This window comes from Heterodontus francisci, chromosome 18, assembly GCF_036365525.1.
Source record: "Heterodontus francisci isolate sHetFra1 chromosome 18, sHetFra1.hap1, whole genome shotgun sequence".
Classification (NCBI taxonomy): Eukaryota; Metazoa; Chordata; class Chondrichthyes; order Heterodontiformes; family Heterodontidae; genus Heterodontus; species Heterodontus francisci.
Window position 1 is genome coordinate 56,982,673 of NC_090388.1, and position 26,746 is coordinate 57,009,418.

A 26,746-nucleotide genomic window follows, 5' to 3' on the forward strand; every position below is an offset into this window, starting at 1 on the left:
TGGTTGCTCACCCTCCCCTTTCAGAATATCCTGCAGTCGCTCCGAGACATCCTTGACCCAAGCACCAGGGAGGCAACATACCATCCTGGAGTCTCGTTTGTGGCCACAGAAACGCCTATCTGCAGCCTTAGGATAGAATCACCTATCACTGTAGCTCTTCCAGCCCTTTTCCTCCCCTGCTGTGCAGCAGAGCCCTCCATGGTGCCACAAACTTGACTGTTGCTGCTTTCCCCTGGGAGGTCATCCCCCAACTGTATCCAAATTGGTATATCTGTTTGAGAGGGGGATGGCCACAGGGGACTCCTGCACTACCTGCCTGCGCCTACTACACCGTCTGGTGGTCACCCATCTCTTTTCTGCCTGTGCAGCCATTACCTGCGGTGTGACCACCTCACTAAACATGCTATCCACGACATCCTCAGCATCGTGGATGCTCCACAGTGAATCCACCCGCAGCTCCAGCTCCGTAATGCAGGTGGCCAGTAGCTGCAGATGGATATACTTCCTGCACACATGGTCACCAGGGACACTGGAAGCGTCCCCGATTTCCCACATCGCGCAGCAAGAGCATATCATGGGGCTGAGCTCTCCTGCCATGACTTACCCTTAGGTTAATTAGTTGCTCCCTTAATTAAAAAATACTAATTATACTAGGGGCCTTGTTCTACCCTCTTCAATCTAAAGTCCTTAAAAAAAAACACTTTAGTAGTACTCACCTTATCAAAGATTTTATTTCCAACAAAAACAAACTTTCCCCTTATTTTAATATAGTCTAACAGCTGCTACTCACCAACCAATCACCTTGCAGCACTCCTCTGATCTCACTGTTTGCTTTTTTTCAAAACTCCGGCGCGCTGGAAGAGCTCCGCTCCCGGAAGGTAAGAGACTGGGCTCGATCCTCGGGGTCGATTTCTAGGCTCCGCTCCCGGCGTTTTCCCCACAGGTCCGCTCCGGTCCTCTCCGCTCCCGGAAGGTAAGAATTAAAACCGATGCATTCACTATCTCAGCAGCCACTTCTTTTAAGACCCGAGGATGAAGTCCATCAAGACCTGGGAACTTGGCTTTTAGTTCTGATAATTTTCTCAGTACCCATTCCCTAATGATAATTGCTTTAAGTTCCTCCCTCCCTTTCAACTCTTGATTCACAATTATTTCTGGGATCTTATTTGTATCCTTTACAGTGAAGACAGATGCAAAAATTCTGTTCACGTACTCCACCATTTCCTTATTTTCCATTATTAATTCCACAGACTCTCTCTTTAGAGGACTAACACTCAACTTACTCGTTTCCATTTTTAATACTTGTAGAAACTCTTACCATCCATTTTTATATTTCTAGCTAGCTTTCTCTCGTACTCTAATTTCTCTCTCATTATTCCTTTTGTCATTCTTTGCTGTTTTTTAAATATTCTGTCCAATTTTCTGACCTGCCACTACTCTTTGCTGAATTGTACGCTTTTTCTTTCAAATTGATGCCATCTTTAACTTCCTTCATTAGCCACAAATGGTGTGTCCTTCCCCTAGAGTTTCTCTCTCATTGGAATGTACCTTTGCTGAGTGTTATGAAATATTTCAAATGTTTGCTGCTGCATCTCTACTGTCCTATCCCTTCACCTAATTTCCCAGTTTACTTTAGCCAGCTCTGTCCTTAAACACTCAATTACCTTTATTTAAATTTACAGCACTAGTCTTAGATCCATTCTTCTCACCTTCAAACTGAATGTAAAGTTCAATCATGTTGTGATCACTGCTACCTAGGGGCGCCTTTACTACGAGGTCCTTAATTAATCCTGTCTCGTTACACATTACTAGATCTAGAGTAGCCCGCTCTCTGGTTGGCTCTAAATGTGCTGCCCTAAGAAACTGTCCTGAAAACACTCCATGAACTCATCTGCCACGCTACCTTAGCCAATCTGATTTGTCTAATCTATCTGTAGATTAAAATCACCCATGATTATCACCGTACCTTTCTCACAAGCCTTTATTATTTCTTCCTGTATACCCCATCCTACAGTGTGGTTACTGTTAGGGGGCCGATAAACTACTCCCACAAGTGACTTCTTACCTTTACTATTTCTTATCTCTACCCAAATGGATTCTACATTATTATGAAAGTGCTTCTGTTTCTTTGTTAAAAATATTTGAGGAATTCATAGTCAAACTGAAGAAATGGTGGACCAGTTTTTTTTCCAAGAGTGTCATGAAGAGGACACTGAAAGAACTAGTTTGGCAATAGCGTTGACTGGTTGTCACATAACTCAAGTTAAAAACAGAACAGAAACCCTGGTAACTGGGGAAGATGCATACAGAGAAGTGACGGTCACGTAGCGCGTGACAGGACAAGCCCGGGAGCAGCAGCGCGCAACTGAGAGAACAGAAAACTCACAAGCTTTTGGTTGTAGTGTCAGTGTTTACCTTCTGGAATGAAATAAAGTTAGCTCCTGCTAACAAAGAAGTGTCACGAAGGAAGAGACCACATTCTGCTGAATGCTTCAAGAAAAGCCTGCTAAATTAATTCTCAACGCTGCCTGAAAAGAACTGTTCTAAAAGATCCCAGTGACCCATCTACGTGTACTCTGAGGCCAGACTGTATGCCAGTTTTGGAACATGACATACCTCATCTGCTGTTTTCTTCAAAAATGAGCAAGTATTCAGTCCAGTTTTTTGTTATATCTGTGCCAAGCTCAGAACAAAAATCACTTTTATTTTTCAGGTTAACCAGTGTATGTGTGTGAGGGGCTACAGTAAAAAGGGAACTTAAATTTCAATCTGTGTGTTTATGCTTTACTTCATTACTGGTTAAGACTTGTTTTATAATACTGATAATTTTGTTGTTTAATAAACAAACCTGGTTAGTGTGTTTTATTCTGGGAAAAAGAGTATATGATTGACCGTATCAGTAAGTGGAAAAAATTTAAATATATGTCGTGACCTGGGCAGAAGTGGAACTAGAACAAACAGTGCACTCCTCTTGCCTCAGTCGTAACACCACCTTGATTTTTAGAACCAAGGTCACCTCTCCCTATCGTACTAATGTCACCCTTAATTAACAGAGCGACCCCTCCACATTTTCCTAGTTTCCTGTCCTTCCAAAAGGTCATGTACCCTTGAATATTCAGGTCCCAGTCTTTGTCACCTCGCAGCCATGTCTCTGTAATGGCTATCCGATCATACATATTTATTTCTATTTGAGCTATCAATTCATTTGTTTTGTTACGAATGCTACACACAAATATAGAGCCATTAGTTCTGTTTTTTTACGATTTTTGCAACCTCTAGCCTCAGCGGCTTGCACACTATTAATGCTGCCAGACAAGCAGAGTGACAAATCAGAGGCAGTGAAAGGGTCAAGAGAGATGGTGAGTTCGGTATCGTCAGTGTACACACATGAAGATGGGAAATAGGAGGATGCAAAGAATAGATCCTCAGGACATTCCAAAGGGAACAGTGCGAGAGTGGAAAAAGACGACATTGCAAGTGATTATCTGGCCACACTGAACACATATCTCTTAATAAAACTGGTGCACTGCATTCGACATGCATTCATCTCTGTGATCGTTCCTGCAGCCAGTTCAGAAAGAAAAACCTTGGATATAATACCCATTTCTATCCATCGTTAAATGGCTTTAAACACATTTTGACAAACCAACCCAGCTGTACATGCAAGATGGAAGTGTGAGGACATAACTCCATTCTCAGATACTCAAACAACTATCCTATTTCAGATCCGATCTGAAGATTAATAATGTGAATTTTCCATTGCTCTAACCTTGCTCAGGACATGTGAAAGAATTACCTACAACTTCCAAAATACAAAAGGTGTAGGAAAACAGCATTAGCCCAACTGCTTTAATGTGCATCAGTAAATGCAAGAAAAAATTCATTTTCATCAAATTTAAAATAAATTCTTTTAAAACTCATACACCCGAAATACCTGAAATTAACAGATAAACACTCAAAAATAAAATATGCAGCTATCAGAATCTTTCAATATTACTAACACAAATCTCAATAAATCCCTTTCTTTCTTCCAAAACATAGAAACCATCTACTTGTATCAAGACCAGCATTTCCACTTAGGAGTGTAATGTGATCATGTTCATGGTGCTGCTGGTACCCATTGGTGTTAAATTCTTCCTCCCAATGAGGCTGGGAGGCCTCACAGCCATGAAGTGAAAATGCAGCCAAAAATCAAAATTTACTTATAGCTCTATTCAGAACATTAAAGCACCACCAGTTAGGAAATGAACACAAGGAAAGCAAGCAAAAGGAAAGACAGGATAAGAAACGATCATTCGTCCACTGAAGCTAATCCTTTGAATATCCCAACTTTTCTAGCTTAGCACCAAATAATTTGAACACCCATGATCTTTTTGTTTTAACTACTATACACAGCAGATGATTCCAAACATTTATCCTCGAATAATTAGGTTCTCCCAGGCACACATTTCAAATTTACTTCTCACTTATTTCCATTGCATCTTTTTTTGTTCACTTTGAAACAATATACTGGATCTACATTAGTTACTTTTAAATTTACCTCAATCAGGATGTCACCAATTGCTTTCTCGACTGTAAAGCTTGAGCTTCCTTCATCTTCCCCAAGAGCTCACTCCCTTTGCATGCATCCATACCTTTTTCTATGGCACTGCATTCTAAGTGTGGTCTGGCCAGTGTACTGTGTAATACCTTAACAACTTCTGGAATAACAGGAAAAAAAAATCTGTAGAGTATATTCATCAGCACCTGAAAAGGCAATGGACAGGTTAGTTTCAGGTATAGACCCACCAAAATTAACAAAGGGTCTACACCCTTAGCTCATCAGATGCTGATGGATATTTGAGTATTTCCAGTATTTGCACTTTTGCCCTTTTCATCTCAACTGCTCTAGGAGAACTTTTATTCTTTTTCAAACAAACATCCTGGCTTTCTATTGACTTCTTTTTCAAAAATTACTTCACCATATTGCCTGTGTTGTGAACAGTGGGATATCTCTTACTGCTCCCAGATCTTTTTCCAGCTTTTGCTTAGTTAATTCAATCCATTTATTTGATACATTTTTCCAACTGAAATAATTTATATTACTCAGTATTAAGTTTCATTTTTTCTTTGTCTTCCTAATTCTAACTGACTTTGATGTTTAGCAAATCTATAGTTGCATTCAACATCTCTACAAGAGCAGTCACACAAATGACACAATGTACACCAACCACAAACTCTTACAAGTGCAATGGCACTTTTAACATTAAAAAATTTCCAAGGTGCTTCACAGACATGGGGTCAACGATACTGCAAAGTCTGTGGCCCCCGACAAAATCCCAGCAGTAGTACTTAAGACTAGTACTCCAGAACTTGGCTGCACCCCTAGCCACGCTGCTCTAGTAAAGCCACAACACTGGCATCTACCCAACGTGGAAAATTGCTCAGGTATGTCCCATCAATGAAAAGCAGGACAAATCCAATCCTGTCAATTACGGCCCCATCAGTCTACTCTCAATCAGCAGCAAAATGACGGAAAGTGTCATTGACAATGCTATCAAGCAGCACTTACACAGCAACAATCTGTTTACTGATGCTTAATTTGGCTGCCGTCAGGGCCACTTGGCTCCAAACCTCATTACAGACTTGGTCCAGAAATGGACAAAACAGCTGAATTCAAGAAGTGAAGTGAGTGACTGCCCTGGACATCAAGGCAGCATTTAACCAAGTGTGGCATCAAAGAGCCCTAGCAAAACTGAAGTCCATGGGTAACAGGAGGAAAACTCTCCATAGTTGGAGTCATACCTAATGCAAACAAAGTAGGCTGTGGCTGTTCGAGGCTAAACATCTAAGCCCCAACACACTGCTGCAGGAGTTCCTCGGGGTAGTGTCCTTGGCCCAACCATCTTCAGCTGCTTCATCAACGACCTTCCCTCCATCATAAAGGTCAGAAGTGGGGATGTTCGCTGATTGCAGAGTTCAGCACCATTCGTGACTCCTCAGACACTGAAGCAGTCCATGTCCACATGTAGCAAGAACTGGACAACATTCAGACTTGGGCTGATAAGTGGCAAGTAACATTCATGCCACACAGTGCCAGGCAGTGACCATCTCCAACAAGAGAGAATCTAACCATTTCCCCTTTACAGTCAATGGCATTGCCATCTCTGAATCTCCCACCCACAACACCCTGGGGGTTACAATGACCAGAAACCTAACTGGACCAGCCATATAAATACTGCACCTACAAGAGGACAGAGATTGGGAATTCTGAGGCGATTAACTCACTGCCTGACTCCCCAAAGCCTGTCCACCATCTACAAGGCACAAGTCAGGAGTGTGATGGAATACTCTCCACTTGCCTGGATGAGTGCAGCTCCAACAACACTCAAACTCAAGAGCATCTAGGACAAAGCAGCCTGCTTGATTAGCACCCCATCCACCACCTTCAACATTCACTCCCTCCACCACCAGCGCACAGCAAGTACCATCTGCAAGATGCACTGCAGCAACTCACCAGACCTCCATCGACAGCACCTTCGAAATTTGCGACCTCTACCATTATTCACTGTCGCTGGATCAAAATCCTGGAACTCCCTCCCTAACAGCACTGTGGGTGCACCTATACCAGATGGACTGTAGTGGTTCAAGGGGGCAGCTCACCACCACCACCACCTTCTCAAGGGCAATTAGGGATGGACTACAAATGCTAGCCTTGCTAGTGGTGTTCACATCCCACAAAAGAATTTTTTTTTTTATAAATGAACCAGAGCGCGACTAGAAGCATTGACCAAATGGTAGCGGATTCTGGTTTAAAGGAATGTCTTAAAAGGAGGAGAGGAAATAGAGAAAGCTTGTAAAGGAATTCTAGAGTGGATCTGGTGACGAAAACATTTGTAAAAATCACTTTTAGGATAGTCAACATATTATGAAAGGGAAATTGTGTTTGAGAAATCCATTGGAGTTTTGAGGATATAATTAGCAGGATAAAGAGGTATCATTGGATGCAGTACATCTGGATTTTCAGAAGGCATTCAATAAGATGTCACACAAGGGGCTGTTACATAAGAGAAGGGCTCATGGGACAGGGGTAACACAGGATGGATTGAGGATTGACTAACAGACAGAAAACAGTAGGAATAAACAGGTCGGCAATGTGTAACTGGTGGGATCCATGCTTGGGTTGCAGCTATTTAATTTTCATAGGACTTAGATGAAGGGACAGAGTGCAATATATCCAAGTTTAGTGACTTTACAAAGGTGCGAAAGTAAGCTTTGAGGAAGATGCAATAAAGGCTGCAAAAGGTTTTAGATGGGGATTGGGCTAGATGGCTGCAGTTGGAGCATGTGAGGAAGAGTGAAATTATCCACTTCAGCAGGAAGAATGGAAAAGCAGATTTTTTTTTAATAAAAAGGAGAGTGTAGTAAATGTTGGTATTCAATGAGATTTTGGGGGTCCTTGTACATGAAAGTTAGCATGCAGGTACAGCAAGCAATTAGGAAGGCAAAAGATATGTAAGCCTTTCTTGCAAAGGGGCTGGAGTATAACAGTAAGCAAGTCATGCTGCAATTAAATCGGACTTTGTGGCAGGACCACACCTGGAGTACAGTGTACAGCTCTGCTCTCCTTACCCAAGGAAGGATACAATTGCCTTCGAGGCAGTTCAATGAAAGTTCACTGGACAGATTCCTGCAATGAGAGGACTGTTCTTTGAGGAAAGATTGCATCAAATGGAGTTAAGAAGAATGAGATGTGATCTCATTGAAACGTACAAAACTCTTAAAGGACTTGACAGGTTAGATGTTGTTTCCCTGGCTTGAAAGTCTAGAACTGGGGGTCATGATCTCAGAAAAGGGGGTCAGCCATTTACGACTGAGATGAGGAAACATTCCTCCATTCAGAGGGTTCTGAATCTTTAGCATTTTCTATTCAAGAGAACTGTGGATGCTCAATGAGTATATTCAAAACTGAAATCAATGGAGTATTGGGCACCAAAAGAGAATCAAGGGATAGGGTATAAAGTAGGAAAGTGAAGCTCATGTAGAAGTTCAGCCATGACCTTGCTGAATGGCACATCAGGCTCAAGGGGCCATGTGGCCTTCTCCTGCTCCTATTTCTTATGTTCTAAGTCAGTGGGGATAAGGGTGAGCAGAACTTTGTGTGTGATGGGATACAAGCAGGTTTTGGACAAGCCAGAGTTGGAAGCACAGCACCGGAGTACTCAAGTCTGACAGGCATAAATAAGGGTTTCAGCAGCAGACGGGATAGGTGGGCAAGATTACAGAAATCGAAGCAAGTGATTTTATGATGGAGACGATGGACAAGACAAACGAGACTTAGGATCCAACAGGACTCGAGACTGAACAGTCTATTTGAGTCCAAGATGGCAGCCAACAATGCCCTTCACTATGAATTATGATTCTTTGACAATAGAAAAGATTTGTTGGATATAGTTTGTGCTGAAAATGCTTCTTGAAAGCTTTTTTTAAATAAAGAAATTTTTCCAGCAAAAATCAAAATATATAAATTCAGACAATTGAATTAGTCAGCCCTTTATATGATTCAAATATGCTCTTCCAAAGATAAAGTGAGAACCGTAAAGCAAGTAAAACGACTTCTTAAGTGTTGAAATTAGTTTTCTTGCAAATTCTTTATCATAGCTGTTTTTAAAAATACTCAATCTTTGCATTTTTGTTGCATTTCTCCAAGCAAATACTCCAGTACTTACAACTGATGTTTGTTAGGGCAAAAAGCTCCTTTTCACTGCAGCAACCCGGGGACTAACTGTGTAACATCCAATTTAGGTCCGCATTACATCCCATTTAGATGGAATAGCTCAGAATTATCCAACATACGGCCTATGGGACAGAATCTGGCCCGCCAAAGGTTTCCATCCAGCTCACAGATGTAAACTGTACCCGGTCGTTCCTCCTCGCTGAGCAGTTTTTGCCCTTGGCCTTTTGCTTTCAGCTTCAGGGATGAGAAACTTCTTCAAGCCCATCCAAGCTTTCTGTGACTGACAACGGGTGAGCACTGAACTGCGGTTCACTGTCCTGGAATCTGCTGCCCCTGCTTTTGGTAAGCAAATGCCTACTGGGAAATGTAGTCCCCTGCTCCCCAGGCCTTATGGACGGAACCGTAATCCAAAACAACAACTCCCAGAGAGCACCGCATCCACCAGGCCAAGCCCTTCCGGTTAATGGTTCAAAATTTTTTTAAAAACACCAAGTGAACGGTACTTATTGGCGCGGAATAGGTCGGTCGTTCTTAGGAGTCGATTTCGGGATAATTACCTTTAAAAAAACCATTTCAAAGAAAATAGAACGCTAGATGCCATGCCCTAATTGGCTGGGGAGCACTCCCGGAAGGGGCGGAGTAAGGGAAGGCCTGCTGCGTGGCAGCTCACCACCACCTTCTCAAGAGCAATTAGGGATGGGCCATAAATGCTGGCCTGGCCAGCAACATCCACATCCAATGAATGAATTTTTTAAAAATTGGCTGCGGCACAGCAGCGTGACCCTGGATGATAATGAGCAGAGCGGGTCATGACAGAGATGGTAGACACAGTCAGCCTGAAGAACCGACAGCATACTGATTAAAGTGAGGCTGAGGCTTGGGGCCTAGGCCCGGGGTGGGGGTGGTGGGGGGGGCGGGCAGGGAGGGAGGGAGAGGCGATAAAGATCACTCCTGACAAATGGACATCTAGCCGGACTACTCCAGGTCACTGCATGAAGTGTGCAGGCAGACAGTGACTATTTGTGCAAGTTAAGACAATGCCAGGTGTCTGACTGAATTAATTTTCAACCTAGTGATGAAAAACTAAGTTAATGAATTAGTCTTCTCATTTAAAGCTTGTTCACAATAATGCAATAAAAGCAAAATACTGCAGAGGCTGGAAATCTGAAATGGAAACAAAGTGCTGGAAATACTCAGCAGGTCTGGCAGCATCTGTGGAAAGAGAAGCAGTTGATATTTCAGGTCTGTGACCTTTCATCAGAACTGCCTGATGAAAGGTCACAGACGTGAAACGTTAACTCTGCTTCTCTCTCCACAGATGCTACCTGACCTGCAGAGTACTTCCAGCACTTTGTTTTTATTTCACAATAATGCACATTTCTTTTTGATTAATAGTAAAATACATTTCTAATGCCCTTGTCCTTCCAAAGTTTGCTCACCAGCCCTCTATGTAGGACAAAATTTGTAATGTGGCCCCTCGCATGAAAAGGTTGGACACCCCTGGGATAGCAGCTTTCCCAAAACAAAATTATGAGACTTGATCCTTAGATAATAAATTATGTGAATATGTCTCAATAGAACGTGATGAGAACAGTCTGAAGGATTTTAGGTGTATACTTTGTTACTGCATTTCCAATGCATATACAACATGGCCCACTTAAGGCAACCGACTCATTTAAAAGAGACAGCAATTATCCATCCGACAGTTATTCAATATAAAGTTTCATGTTCAAGCAAGTATTTTTTTCCTAACTTCCTTTAGAAAACTTACATAAATTTATTAAAATATGGAGACACAGGGAAAAATGAACACTGGAGAGCTAAACCAAGAAGAGAGAATTAGAGATGCGCATTAAAATCAGTCAACATGAGAAACATAGGCCAATGTTTTGTGAGATCCTTCATCCCAAAAGATTTCAGATGTTGATTAGTGTGCTGTGCATTTCCAGTTTTGAAATCAAGATACTTAACAGCTTTAATAAAGACAAAATGATGCACAGCCTGTATCAAAAAACAAAGTACTTGAAATGTGAGAATGGGAGAAGTAATACATAACTAAGTTTAAAATATATAGATACACTTCACTTACGTTTTCAGAGTACCCGATGTCATCAATTCTGTCACCAATACTATACACTTCTTTCCCTTTAAGATCGATTCCCAAGAGTCGTAAAATCTCACTATGTTTGGATGCTGCAGGCCCTTCAACATTTCAGCTTCTTCTTTAAACCTTTGCCTTTCTGACTTGGACAACTTTCGATCCTGTTAACAATAGAACAGCAGTAATGAAAGCAAATCAGTTGAATTTGCCTGCAGATAAAAACACAATGTTTACATATAACATTTCTACTGTTAACATGCTAAAAAATGCTGCATCTTGTTCTTCAAGGATAGATTCATTATGAAGTCCCTCATGCTTATGAGTAAATTTACTCATTAATACAGAACAAATGGACATTACTACAAACATACTATGTAATTGTTCAAACAGTTCCAGACTGAATAAACTTCAGCATGAACCAAAGTTATGGTAGTGGAACTTGGGTATGCATTTATATTCCTTATAAAAGTTCACCTTAACTAATTATTGACAAATATTTCCATCAACATATAGGGATGAATGGAAGAAGAGCAGTCACCTCAGACCACTTGTGTATATTTCCTAGTTGCCAGTTATGAAGTAGCTTCAGCAGAGACTGAAGCATGCAATCGCAGTCTAGGTATGTTTCAAAGTATAGAGACCTTAAATTTAATAGCGGTGAGGTGCGATTAAAAGTAAATTATTGAAAATATTGCGTAGGACACAAACTTCCTGTGCATAAATCTTACAATATCTGTTCACAATTTACCATTTACAACAACTGGTCATTATATAGCACCTGTAATGTAGCAGAATGACAAGGCACTTCGCAAGAGCGTTATCAACAAAATTTGACAGAGTTACATAAAATATTGGGGCCAACGACCAAAATCTTGGTCAAAGAGGTAGGTTTCAAGGAGTATTGTTGCAAACGCTGGACTTTGTAATATGATTGTTTCAAAAACTATAATTTTTAAAAGTTTAAGATGGAGTCAGATGACCTCACATTAACTCTGCCTAAAGACAAGACATAAATCTTGGGTTATCAGGACGGAGATCACAGATCAAAGACTTTTTTTTTTGAAGAAACATGGACTACAGGGGTACAACATCCGACCAGACTTTCGGATCGTAAACAAGGAATTAGTGATTCTGAGAACGCAAATATGCATGGTAGCTGCTAACACCTGGAAACAATGGAAGGCCCAGGTGGCTCTGCTGAAAGCAGACTTCTGGATTTTGCATATTGGAAAAGGACAATGAGCTACTGACTTTTGATTCCATATAAAATTAAACAGCTTTTCTGAAAGGAGCAAGCAAGCCAGTGGTGACAGCCTTAGAGCAGGCAGTAGGAAAGGAAAACTACCAGTAGTGGCAGTCTCAAGGGAGACAGAGGGAACACCTGCTCTCAGAGAAGACAAATACAGCGAAAGGCTGCGAAGACTTGAAACTGCTTCTTTTTAAGTTGAAGTCTGCGGGAAAGGAAAAGACCAACAGGATCACCTAATTCACGGATATCCAAATTGGAAGTGCTCGGAGAAGTGAGCGAAGAGGACAATGGCTTTGAGAAAGGTCTGGGAGATCCAACCCATTGCAACTGGGAGGAGTTTGGGACTTTTAACCACAAAGATGTCACCAAAGATGACTGTAAGGTACAAGTGTGGTGTGAGGTTTTCAAGTGTTTTGATAAGTGAAGAAAATACCTTTCTTCGTAATTTGAGGGTATCAGCTACTTACAAGTACTATTCAGTTAATAGGGATTTCTTTTAGGTTAGTTGTTGTAATAACGGTTTTAAGAAGTGAAATCTAGTCATGTAATTCTCCAAATTGGTCTGGGGGTTCATATCTTGTATTTTAAAGTTAATGGTCTCACTGAGGTCATAACAAATGGGGGATCGGGTCCGGGATACAAATTCAGAGGCCGTAAAACATGTTCGCTGGAATTTTCCGGAGTTTAAACAAACAAGATTTCACATTTACTTTGGATGGGTTTAGTGGGAAATCAACATGAGTACCATTAATGTACAAGAATTTGTTGAGAGAGATCTGACTCTCATATTGCAGCAGTTAACGGCACACGGTGGTATGGCCCAGGGGCTAGGAAAGCAGAAATAATCCAAGAATTAGTTCATTTCTTGAAGCTGGTAAAAGAAGAGGATGTTTCCACTATTGTGTTCACATGGAATTAGCCAAATTTGCGTTAGAGAAGCTGAGATTAGAAAAGGAAGAAAAGGAGAGAAAGAGAATTACAACTTGAAATGAGAAAGCTTGTACTCAAAAGAGAAAAGAAAGGAAGAGTACAGAGAGAAAGTAAAGCCAGGAAATTTGAAGTGGATAAGGAAAAGCTTAGATTACGTAGACAGGGAGCAGCAGGAAGGCTTGAGGATGAATCAGATTTAACGCCTGGTTTTGATTCAGCAAGAAATATTCACTTTGTGCCTAAATTCAATGAGGAAGGAGTTGAAATGTATTTTATGTCATTGGAAAAAATTGAAATGAAGTTGCAATGGCCAAAAGAAAGTTGGACGATTTTATTGCAAAGTACGTTAGTGGGAAAAGCGTTAGAGGTATATTCAACACTTTCGGAGGAACAGTCAGGTGATTCTGATGTGCATACAACTGCAGTTCTCAATGCTTATGAGTTGGTACCAGATGCTTCGGGCAAAAATTCAGGAACTTGGAAAAAAAGCAGGGCCAGACATTTATGGAATTAGCTAGGGAGAAGGAAATGATATTGATCGATGGTATAGGTTCCTGAAAATTAAGCATGACTTTGAAAGCCTTAGGGAAGTCATCCTAATGGAGAACTTAAAAACAGCATCTCTTCCAGAATAAAGGTCCCACCTGAAATAACATAAAATAAGGAATACCACAGAAATGGCAGATGATTATGAATTGGCCCACAAAAGCAATAGTTACAGGCCCCAGTTTGGAAACTTTCAAAGAAGTTGGAAAGATAGGAGGGTGGATAATGAGGAGGTTCAGTTTTAGTGAGAGAAAAGAATGAGAGGATACAGGCAATCCTCAGTGGTAAAAAAAAAAGATAGTCAGAAGACTAGGGTTGGGTCAAAAAGGACCAAAATGTTAAAAGAGGGCATATAAAATCAGTGCTGGAAGTTGAAAGGCAAAGTAGTTGTAGTAGGTTTACCGAAAGACTGTCCCGAAAAGGATGCACAATAGCTGGCGCTGTCAACAAGCCAGTGGCTTTGGCAATGTTGGATAGTTAGCAGAAATGTGTTTCCCCCCAAAATTCTTTAGATTCAAGAACAGTTTTCAAGGATTCTAAGGTAGCAAATATAACCCTGCTATTTAAGAAAGGAGCAAGAGAGATAATGGGAAACTACAAATCTATCAGCCTAACATCAGTAGCAAGCAAAGATGCTGGAATCTATTAAGGATGTATAACAGGGCACTTAGAAAATCATAATACAAGAGTCGACACAGATTTATGAAAGAGAAATCATACTTGACAAATCTGCTGGTTTTTTTTGAAGATGTAACTAGTAAGATGGATAAAGGGGAACCAGTGGATGTAGTGTTTTGGGATTTTCAAAAAGCATTTGATAAGGTGCCACGCAAGAGGTTATTACACAAAATTAAGACTCAAGGGATTGGGTGTAATATATTACATACTATAAATATGTGAAGAGAAAAAGATTAGTGAAGGCAAATGTAGGCCCCTTACCGTCAGAAATGGGGGAAATTACAACGGGGAACAAAGAAATGGCAGACCAATTAAACACATACTTTGGTTGTCTTCACAAAGCAGGACACAAATAACCTCCCAGAAATGTTAGGCAACTAAAGGTCTAACGAGAGGGAGGAACCGAAGGAAATCAGTATTAGCAAAAAAAGAGTGCTCGGGAAATTAATGGGGTTAAAGGCTGACAAATCCCCAGGGCTTGATAATCTCAATTCCAGAGTACTAAAGGAAGAAGCCCTGGAAATAGTGGGTGCATTGGTGGTCATCTTCCAAAATTTTATAGACTCTAGATTGGAGAGTGGCAAATGGAACCCCACTATTTAAAAAAGGAGAGAGAGAAAAAACAGGGAATTACAGACCAGTTAGCCTTACATTAGTAGTGGGGAAAATGCTAGAGTCTATTATAAAAGATGTGATAGCAGAACACCTAGAAAGCATAAGTGGGATTGGGCAAAGTCAGCATGGGTTTACGAAAGAGAAATCATGCTTAATAAATCTACTGGAGTTTTTTGAGGATGTAACTAGTAGAATAGACAAGGGATTTTCAGAAGGCTTTTGATAAGGTCCCACATAAGAGGTTAGTGTGCAAAATTAAAGCACAGGGGATTGGGGGTGATATACTGGCATGGATTGAGAATTGGTTGACAGACAGGAAACAGAGAGTAGGAATAAACAGGTCTTTTTCCGGGTGGCAGGCAGTGACTAGTGGGGTACCGCAGGGATCAGTGCTTGGGCCCCAGCTATTCACACTATATATTAATAACTTGGGTGAGGGAACTAAATGTAACATTTTCAAGTTTGGAAACGACACAAAGCTGGTGGGGAATGGTGAGCTGTGAGGAGGATGCAATGAGGCTCCAATGTGATTTGGACAAGTTGGGTGAGTGGGCAAATGCATGGCAGATGCAGTACAACGTGGATAAATGTGAGGTTATCCACTTTAGTTGTAAAAACAGAAAGGCAGATTATATGAATGGTGATAGATTGGGAAAGGGGGAGGTGCAACAAAACCTGGCTGTCCTTGAATACTTGCTTTCAGCAACTGGTGTACACGTGCAGCAAGTAATTAGGAAGGCGAGTGGTATTCTGGCCTTCATTGCAACAGGATATGAGTACAGGAGCAAGGATGTCTTACTGCAGTTATACAGGGCCTTGGTGAGACCACATCTGGAGTATTGTGTACAGTTTTGGTCACCTTATCTGAGGAAGGATGTTCTTGCCATGGAGGGAGTGCAAAGAAGTTTTACTAGGCTGATTTCTGGGATGGCAGGATTGACGTACGAGGAGAGATTGGGTCAACTCGGCCTATATTCACTGGAGTTTAGAAGAATGAGGGGGGATCTCATAGAAAGCTATAAAATTCTAACAGGACTAGACAGGCTAGATGTAGGGAGGATGTTCCCAATAGGTGGGGAGTTCAGAACCAGGTGTCACAGTCTCAGGATACGGGGTATGCCATTTAGAACCGAGATGAGGAAAAATTTCTTCACTCGGAGAGTGGTGAACCTGTGGAATTCTCTACTGCAGAAGGCAGTGGAGGCCAAGTCATTAAATATATTCAAGAAGGCGATAGATATATTTCTTAATGCCAAAGGGATCAAGGGATACGCGGAGAATGTGGGAACAGGGTACTGAATTAGCCGATCAGCCATGATCTTTTTTGAATGGCGGAGCAGGCCTGAAGGGCCGAACGGCCTACTCCTGCTCCTATTTTCTATGTTTCTTCTATGTTTCTATATTAGCATAGATCGAAGATTGGTTAATGGACAGAAAACAGTAGGAATAAAAAGGGACATTTTCAGTTTGGCATGCAAGGTACCGCAACGATCAGGACTTGCTTGGACCTCAGCTATTTCCAATCTATATTAATGACTTAGATGAGAGGACTGAATGTATTTATCAACAAACTTGGATATGTTACAAAATTAGGTGAGAAAGTAAGCAGTGAGGACGACACAAAGATGCTGCAGAGGGATACAGACGGGTTGGGTGACTGGGCAAGAACGTGGCAGATGGAATGCAATGTGGCAAATTGTGAAATTATCCACTTTGGTAGGAAAAATTTAAAAAAGCAGAATTGTTTTGAATGGAGAGAAACTGGGAAATGCTTGCATCAAGAGACCTGGGTGTCCTTATACACGAATCATAAAGTTAGCACGCAGGCACAGCAAGCAATTAGAAAGGCGTATGAGAGGTGAGCTTTTGAAGTACAAAAGTAAAGAAAACTTACTACAATTACACAGCGGGGATAAAAGCAGTGGCAGAGAGGGCAAGAGTATGCAGCAATAAAAGCAGTGGCAGAGGCGGCGAAAGCGCACAGTGAGAACAGCATGGTAGGGCAGAGAGCACGGCAGGGATAAAGCAGTGGCGGAGAGTGCAAGAGCACTGCAATCACAGCGCAGAAAGTCCAAGGGCACAGCGGGCTAAAAGCAGACAACGAGCACGCACTGCAAGAGGAAACCAAGGGGAAAAAAAAAATCAAGGAGTGGCATCACAGGAAAGCGGGTAAGTGATTGGTGAGTATTTCTCTATTCCTCTTTGAACCAGGAAATTATCAATCAGCATGAGTCTAACAGTGAGTAGCAGCATAGAGTAGATCCAGAAGCATTAATTAAAATTATTAGTTTAAACAAGATACCAAATAGATTCTAAAAAGAGGGAACAGAGCTTTTTTTTTTTAAGATTGTGGATGGGCAGCTGCGACCCGGTGTTTGCAATTCCTGCACCATGTAAGAACTTCTGGCCATTTCACGTGACTTACGCAACAAATGCAGGAAGTGTCTCTATCCGTTTCAGCTTGAGCCGAAGATTTCCAATCTTGAGGGTTAGCGGGAGTCAATACGGAGCATCAGGGAGCAGGAGAGATTCCTGGATCATGCTTTCCAGGAGGTGGTCACCCCACAAACTGTAAGAGTTCAGGATACTGGGTAGGTGGGTGGGTGGCCCAATGGAAGACTTTGAAGAGGCAGGAAGTGCAGGAGTCTTCACGGTGTGCGCCACTCAAACCAGTACTCAGCATTGGAGACTGCTGAGTGTGACAATACCCTGAAGGAGTGCAGTCCAGACCATAACACCAATTGGCAAGGGACTGCACAGGAGAGAGCAGCAAACTGTAGAAATTCAGTTATTATAGGAGATTCCATAGTGAGGGGTACAGACAGCATTTCCACAATCGTCATTGTGAGTCCTGCATGGAGTGTTGCCGCCCTGGTGCCAGGTTAAAGGATATCATGAAAAGGGTGCAGTATATTCTGCAGGGGGAGAGGAGCGAGTCAGAAGGTGTGGTAAAAATGACATAATTGTGGTCCTACAGTCAGATTTTCAGGAGCTAGGGAGGAAACTAAAAAGTAGGACCTCAGGGATAGTAATCTCTGGATTACTCCCAATGCCATGCACTAGCGAGAGCAGAAATAGGAAGATAGGATCAATCAATACATGGCTTGAAGCCTGGTGAAAAGAAGGGTTCAGATTCTTGGGGTATTGGGATCAGTTCTGGGTCAAAAGGGACAGGTTGCACCTCAAGAGGACTGGGACCAATGTCCTCACGGGAAGGTTTAATAGTGTGGTTGGGGAGGGTTTAAACTAAATTGGCGTGGGGGGGGGGGGGGTGGCAGTGGGCACTAGCAGATAGAAGTAGAAAAGAGGAATAAGGTGCATAATGTGAGTGTGTTGGACAGTACCAGAGAAAGTAGTAGTACCATATTAGATAGGAGCAGACTGAGAAGGGCTACGAGGAATGCAAGACAGGATTATTATGCATGTATGTATAATGTACAAAGCCTAGTGAATAAGGTTGGTGAGCGACAAGCACAAATAGCAGTCTGGGAATAAGATGCAGAGGCAATAACAGAAATGTGGCTTAAAAACAGTGAGGCCTGGGAGCTTAATATACAAAGATATAAAATGTTCAGAAAAGATAGAGAAGGACAAAAGGGAGGTGGGGTGGCAATACTGATTAGGGAAGACCTTGTAGTGTTGTAAAGAGGGAACGTACATCCTTGAGAGGACAAGTACAGAACCCATTTGGTTGGAGTTGAGAAGCAAAAAGGGTATCCTCACGCACCTCAGGGTATTCTAAATGCTTCCAAATAGTGAGAGATATTAAGGAGTAAATCTGGGATGTGCAAGAACTGTAGAATGGTGATATTAGGGGGACTTCAATTACCTAAATATTGATTGGGATAATTTTAGAGTAAAGAGAAAAGAGCAGGGGGAAGGAATTTCTGGAATGTGTCCAGGAGCACTTCCTTGATCAGTATGTTCTCGGCCCAACTAGAAAGGAGACATTGCTGGATCAGGTGCTGGGAAATGCACTGGGCCAAGTGGAGCAAGTGTCTGTGGGAGAGCACTTGCATAAGAGTGATATCAAATCATAAGGTTTAGACTCGTAATGCAGAAAAGCAAGGAATGATACAAGGTGGAACAGCACTGCTTCTCCAACACACAGAAGACCGAGTCAGACCAGTTTAGTCACATGACTACCTGGCTGTTTGAATTTGAACTTGCCACAGAGTTTTAAAACTCAGAAAGCTCTTTGCTCTTGGACTGGAAAAGACTTCTCTCCTGTCTGCTCCCATCTCTTTCTCACAGAATTGAAGTACCATTGAAGACACATGAATCCCAAGAGAGAAAGGTTTGCTACAGCGAACAAGGTTCAAGAAGAACACTGGGCCCCAACGAAAAGCAAGACTACTTACAAAGAGACTACAGTGAGCTCCAAGCACAGTAAACAAGAAACACTTCTGATATCGCTTCAAACCTCTCCACTTTATTTTTTCTTCCGCTCTTTTCTGTCCCTACTTGCACGTGTGTATCGCGTATGCATGCTAGCATGGGGTGCGGCGTGTATCCGTAGACGCTAACCATATTTGAGTTTAAGTTTTAATAAATTTCACTTTTCTTCTTTAAACCCAAGAAAACCTGGCATGCTCATTCTTTGCCTTATAACTGGAAAGCGGTGAACAAGGATTCACCGAGGGGGAGCTCAAAAACATTGTTAAAAAAAATTAAACCCTGTTACAATAAGACCAGGTGAAGACAGTAAAAGATCCCTCGACACCTTTCTCACGTAGTCGTAGCTGTAGAACAGCGAGACTGGAAGACGACTAATTTCAATGTGATGAGAAGAGATCTAGCCAGGATAAAATGGAACCAAAGACTGACAGGAAAAACTAACAGAACAATGCATTGTCTTTAAAGGAAAACAGGCTTCAGATACAGGCTAGATACATTCCAATAAGGGCAAAATGTTGTAGAACCAAAAACAGGGCTCCTTGGATGCCGAGGGAGATAGAAATTATGAAGAAGCAAAGAAGAGGGTGTAGGATGCATGCCAGGCGAATTCTTCAAGGGAGAATCAGGCCAAATACAATAAATTGAGAGAGAGGTGAAGAGGAAAATAAGACTGGTGAAGACAGAATATGAGAATAGAATGGCAGTCAACATAAAAGGGAACCCATAAATCTTCTAGCAGCATGTAAATAGTAAGCAGATAGTCAAAGGTGAAGTGGGGCCTATTAAGGACAAGGAGGATAATATATGCTTAGATGCACAGGGCAGGCTAGAATACTTCATGAAAACTTTGTATCAGCGTTTACTAAGGAAGAATCTGACAAAATATCAGTAGAAGTGAAGAGAATGGAGGCAATGGATAGGGTAAAAATTGAGAGCGGTGATGGTACTGGAAAGGCCAGCTATGCTTAGGTTAGATAAGTCACCTGATCTGGATGACTTACTTCCCAGGCTGCTAAAGAAAGTGGGGGCGGAGATAATGGAAAGGCTTGCCATAATCTTCTAATCTTCCACAGATACAGTGAGGAGCCGGAGGTCTGCAGAGTGGCCAATGCCTTATTCAAGAAAGGGTATAAGGACAGTCCTAGCAACTACAGGCAAGTTAGTTTATCAATGGTGGGTAAGGTTTTATAAACAATCGGGGGCGGGGAGAACATGCACTTAGAGAGGTTTGAGTTAATTAAAGGAGAGCCAGCAAAGATTTGTAAAAGGCAGATCATGCTTGACTAATCTAACTGAATCTTTTGATGAAGTAACAGAGAAGGTTGATGAAGGGAATGTAGCAGATGTTGTTGAGATGGATTTTAAAGAGTGTTTGATAAGGTACCACCTAAAAGGCTGGTTAACAAAATTAAGACTCGTGGAATAGGAGTGGCAGTGTCCAATGGGATAAAAAATTAGCTCATGGACAGAAAACAGCCAGTTGTGGTGTATGGTTGTTTTTCAGACTGGACGATGGTAGACAGTGGTGTTCCACAAGGGTCAGTGCTAGGAGCACTGCTTTTTTTTTTAATATAGAAACATAGAAAATAGGAGCAGGAGTAGGCCATTCAGCCCTTCAGGCCTGCTCCGCCATTCAAAAAAGATCATGGCTGATGATCTAATTAAGCACCCTGTTCCCACTTTCTCCCCATATCCCTTGATCCCTTTTTTGCTATATATAAATGACGTGGATCTTGGAATACAGAGTAGAAATTCAAAACTTGACGATACCAAACTTGGGAGGTGAGGCAAACAGCAAGGATGACACGAACTGCCTGAAACAGGACATAGATAGGCAAGTGGCAGATGGAATTTAATACAGACAAGAGAGAGATGATGCATTTTGGCAGAAGGGATAGGGTGAGGCAATATAGACTTAATGGTGCAGTTCTAAAGTGTGCAGGAACAGAGAGTTGAGAGTGCATGTGCATCAACCTTTGAAGGTGGCAGGACATACTGGAAGAATAATCAGCAAAGCATATGGGATCTTGGGCTTCATAAATAGTGGCATTGAGTACAAAAGCAGGGAAGTTATGCTAAACCTTTATAAATCTCTAGCTCGGCCCCAACTAGAGTATTGTATCCAGTTCTGGTCACCACACTTTGGGATAGATGTGAGGGTCCTTGAGAGGGGGCAGAGGAGATTTACCAGAATGGTTCCAGGGATGGGGGATTTTAGTTACAAGGTTAGGTTGAAAAAGCTAGGGTTGTTCTCCCTGGAGAAAAGGAGATTGAGGGGAGATTTGATAGAGATGTACAAGATTATGACAGGCTTGGATTAACTAAACTGTTCCCATTAACTGATTTTTCAAGGACTAGGAGACACAGATTGAAGGCGTTGGGCAAGAGAAGCAGGGATAATGAGGAAGGAGAGACAGAACTTTTTTTTTAAAAAACAGTGAGTGGTGATGCCCCGAACTCGCTGCCCATGAGGGTGGTGGAAGTGGAGAAAATGATTTCAAATGGAAATTGGATGGGCACTTAAAGGAAATAAACTTGCAAGGCTACAGGGATCAAGCAGGAGAGCGGGACTGACTGGATTGCTCCAAGGAGAGCCGGCATGGACTTAATGGGCCGAATGTCCACCTTCTATATGCTGTAAATGACTATGACTCTAATTATACAGGGCATTGATGAGACTACACCTGGAGTACTGTGCGCAGTTTTGGTCTCCTTACCAAAGGAAGGACAGATTTGCCCAAGAGGAATACTACAGAAGTTCACTTGATTGGTTCCTGGGATAAGGGAATTGTCTTATGGGGAGAGATTGATTAGACTAGCACTGCATTCCCTGGAGTTTACAAGAATGATGGTGATCTAATTGAAACATATAAAAAGGTCTCTAATATAAAAGCAAAATACTGCAGATGCTGGAAATCTGAAACAACAAAAAGTGCTGGAAGCAGGTCTGGCAGCATCTGTGGAGAGCAAAGCAAAGTTAACGTTTCAGGTCTGTGACCTTTCATCAGAACTGGCCAACATTAGAAAAGAATTAGGTTTTAAGTGAAGGGGAGGGGGTTGGGGAAAAGAACAAAGGGGAAGGTGTTTGATAGGGCAGAGGGCAGGAGAGATTAAGAACAAAGCTGTCCTGGCACAAAGGCAAAGAGTGTGTTAATGCTTTGGTGAAAGAAAAGCATTAGTCCAGGGAGAGTGTTAACAGCAGAATAATGAGCAGCTCTGATGACATGAAAAGCAGGCACATGGTTAAAAAATAAACTTTTAAAAAAAAGGCCAGTCATGCTCTGAAGTTATTGAACTCAATGTTCAGTCTGCAAGGCTGTAGAGTGCCTAATCGAAAGATCAGGTGCTGTTCCTCGAGCTTGCATTGATATTCACTAGAACACTGGAGCAGGCCAAAGACAGAAATGTTGGCATGAGGGGGCGGCGGGGGGGGGTGTTGAAATGGCAAGCAACCGGAAGCTGGGGAGTCATGCTTGCGGACTGAGCGGAGGTGTTCCACAAAAGCGGTCAACCAACCTGCGTTTGGTCTCCCCAACGCAGAGGAGACGACATTGTAAGCAGCGAATACAGTATACGAAATTGAAAGTACAAGTAAATCGTTGCTTCACCTGAAAGGAGTGCTTGGGGCCTTGGATAGTGAGGAGAGAGGAAGTAAAAGGGCAGGTATTACACCTCCTGTGATTGCGTGGGAAGGGGACAAGGTGTCGGGCGTAATGGAGGAATGGACCAGGGTGTCGTGGAGGGAATGATCACTTTGGAATGCTGACAGGAGAGACGATGCATTTGGTGGTGGCATCATGCTGGTGATGGTGGAAATCGCAGAGGATGATCCTCTGGATGTGGAGTCCAGTGGGGTGGAAAGTGAGGACAAGGGGAACCCTGTCGTGGTTCTTGAAGGGAGGGGAAGGGATGAGGGTAGAAGTGTGCGGGGGGCGGTGAAGGGAAACCCTTGGTTGAGGAAAAAGGAAAGCATATCTGAAGCACTGTTATAGAAGGTTGCATCAGAGCAGATGCGTCGGAGACGGAGAAACCGGGAGAATGCAGTCTCCTCTACGTTGGGGAGACCGAACACAGATTGGGCGACCGCTTTGGGGAACACCTCCGCCCAGTCCGAAAGCATGACCTTGAGTTTCTGGTTGCTTGCCATTTCAACCGCTGCTCTCATGCCAACATTTCAGTCTTTGGCCTGTTCAAGTGAACATCAACGCAAGGTCGAGGAGCAACACCTGACCTTTCGATTAGGCACTCTACAGTCCTGCAGACTGAACATCGAGTTGAGTAACTTCAGAGCATGACCCATTAGGGACCAAGGGGGAAATCTGTGGGTGCAGCCAGAGGACATTGGTAGGGTGTTGAATGAATACTTCACATCTGTCTTCACCCGAGAGTGAGGATGTAGATAGGGAACTCAGAGAGAGAGACTGTGAGGTTCTTGAGCAAATTGTCATAGGGAGTGACAAGATATTGGAGGTTTTGGAAGGCTTAAAAGTGGACAAATCTCCAGGTCCGGACGATTTGTGTCCCAAGATGCTGTGTGAGGCGAGGGTGGAGATTGCAGGGGCTCTGACCCCAATTTTTAATTCCTCTCGGGCCACAGGGGAGGTGCCAGAGGACTGGAGAACAGCTAATGTGGTACCACTATTTAAGAAAGGTTGCAGAGATAAGCCAGGGAACTACAGACCAGTGAGTCTCATGTCAGTAGTAGGGAAACTATTGGAGAAAATTCTGAAGGAGAGAATCTATCTCCACTTGGAGAGGCAAAATTTGATTAGGAATAGTCAGCATGGCTGTGTCAGAGGGAGGTCATGCCTAACAAATTTGATTGAATATTTTGAGCATGTGACCAGCTGTGTAGATGAGGGTAGTGCAGTTGATGTAGTTTACATGGATTTCAGCAAAGCCTTTGACAAGGTCCCACATGGGAGACTTGTCAAGAAAGCAAATGCACATGGGATACAGGGTAACTTGATAAGGTGGATTCAAAATTGGCTTAGCTGTAGGAGAGAGAGAGAGAGAGAGTGATAACAGACGGCTGTTTTAGTGACTGGCAGCCAGTGTCCAGTGGCATACCACAGGAATCTGTGCTGGGTACCCTATGGTTTGTCATTTATATAAACGACATAGATGACTATGTGGGGGGTAGGCAGTAGGTTCACGGATGACACAAAGATTGGCCGAGTGGTTAACAGTGAGGTGGAGTGCCTTAGGTTACAGGAAGATATAGACGGGATGGTCAAATGGGCAGAAAAGTGGCAGATGGAATTTACCGCTGAAAAGTGTGAGGTGATGCACTTTGGAAGGAGTAACGTGACACGGAAGTATTCAATGAATGGCCTGACACTGGGAAGTTCCGAGGAACAAAGGGACCTTGGCGTGTTTGTCCATAGATCTCTGAAGGCAGAAGGGCAGGTTAATAGGGTGGTGAAAAAGGCATATGGGACACTTGCCTTTATCAATTGAGGCATTGATTACAAAAGCAGGGAGGTCATGTTGGAGTTGTACAGAACATTGGTAAGGCCACAGCTGGAGTACTGTGTGCAATTCTGGTCGCCACATTATAGGAAGGATGTGATTGCATTGGATGGGGTGCAGAGGCGATTCACCAGGATGTTGCCTGGGATGGAACATTTAAGCTATGAAGAGAGGTTGGATAGGCTTGGGTTGTTTTCACCGAAGCAGAGAAGACTGAGGGGTGTACAAGATTATGAGGGGCATGGGCAGAGTGGATAGGGAGCAGCTGTTCCCCTTAGTTGAAGGGTCAGTTACGAGGGGTCACAAGTTTAAGGTGAGGGGCGGGAGGTTTAAGGGGGACTTGAGTAAGAACTTTTTTTAACCCAGAGGGTGGTGACGGTCTGGAATGCCCTGCCTGGGAGGGTGGTAGAGGCAGGTTGCCTCACATCCTTTAAAAAGTACCTAGATGAGCACTTGGCACGTCATAACATTCAAGGCTATGGGCCAAGTGCTAGCAAATGGGATTAGGTAGACAAGTCAGGTGTTTTAACGCATCGGTGCAGACTCGATGGGCCGAAGGGCCTCTTCTGCACTGTATTATTCTGTGATTCAATGACTAGCCTTTTGTTTAATATTTTATTTTTTAACCATGTGCCTGCTTTTCATGTAGTCAGAGCTGATTATTCTGCCATTAACCTTCTCTCTGGACTAATGCTTTTCGTTCACCACAAGCAATAACACACACTTTGCGTTTGTCCTAGGACAGCTTTGTTATTCAAGCTCTCCTGCCCTATCAAACACCTTCCCCTTTTTTCTCTCCCCCACCCGTGCCCCTTCACTTGCTTAAAACCTAATTCTTTTCTAACTTTGGCCAGTTTTGATGAAAGGTCACAGGCCTGAAATGTGGAATCTGGAACATGGGGTCAGAGTTTCAGAATATGGGGCCAGCCATTTAGGACTAAGAAGAAATTTCTTCATTCAAAGGATTGTAAATCCTTAGAATTCTCCACCCCCAGAGAACAGTGGTTGCTCAGACATTGAGTACTGTCACGCCAACTTGCTTTGTTGAATGATAATTTTCTTTAATCCACTGACTGGAGATCTGAAATTTTTATATATTTTTAAAAACATTTAAAAAAAAGACAGATAGGTAAATTTGCTAGCAGCTTAAGATGGTGACCTAATTTGCAATACTGTATCCGATATTGCAAGGCTTGTGAGGAGAGAGATGAAATCTCTGCTCATATCCCAGCAAGAACCAAGACCCAGGAAGTTAAAGAACTGCTTGTTCTTTTTCTTTGTGCAAGAAGAAATACTGCTAACTGCTATGTTTGAATCACTGAGTGACTGTCATGTGACAAGTCCTTCCCCATCTGTGGTTTTAAGCTGGTGTTTTCTCTGCAGGAGAGGAGAAGCTACTGGACTCTGACCCAAATTAGGGTCTCCATTTCAGCCCACAAGCTTCAAACTCTGCCTGTTGCCTGACCACCTTTGCATACACCCGCTGCAATCAGAAACCGCGTTGGAGGAAATCATCTGCATCGCTGTCTCCAAGAGACCCACCGAACTAGTCATCAACCTCTTCAAACTAAACGGCTCAAGACCACCGAATTCAGCTAGAAAACAGCCAAATCACCAAAAGCCACAAACTTTATACCCCTTTATTCTGTGAACTCCAACTCAACCAATCTACCTTTCCCCACTCTGTAACCTGTTTGTGTCTGTGCAAACCTGTGTGTGTGTGGGGGGGGGGGGGGGGGAAAGAGAAGATGATCATAGCAGGAACCAAACAAACACCAAATGAATTGGCCAGTGCATCCACTTTAAGAACTGAGGGGGAAAAAGTGGAAACCCTTCGACCCTTCCTCACTTGTTTGCAACAGTATATGTGAGAGTGGGGTAGGTCCTTGGGTACTTGGGCCATAAATGGTCTTGACTGCGTTGAAGAATCCATGCATGTCGTGGCTGTCAGCGAGTCACTAATTCCTGGGCTCTTTCAGCCCACCAGCTGTTCTTGCGGTCACTGTTTTTTTGCTGAACTTCGGCCTTCAATTGTCCGTAT

At 42.7% G+C, this 26,746-nt stretch overlaps 2 protein-coding genes across 14 annotated transcripts in view; one reads left to right on the plus strand and one right to left on the minus strand.

The window, feature by feature from the left end:
* Window positions 1–26,746, minus strand: part of LOC137379651 (serine/threonine-protein kinase WNK1-like) — a 275,316-nt gene that overhangs the window by 202,013 nt on the left and 46,557 nt on the right. For all 10 annotated transcript variants that reach the window (XM_068050782.1, XM_068050783.1, XM_068050789.1 and 7 more), the window contains exon 2: window positions 10,806–10,978. In XM_068050782.1, the coding sequence (XP_067906883.1) occupies window positions 10,806–10,978 (173 nt within the window). The remainder of the gene's footprint in view (window positions 1–10,805; window positions 10,979–26,746) is intronic.
* Window positions 1–26,746, plus strand: part of LOC137379652 (ninjurin-2-like) — a 354,918-nt gene that overhangs the window by 35,359 nt on the left and 292,813 nt on the right. The gene's annotated exons all lie outside the window — the stretch shown is intronic.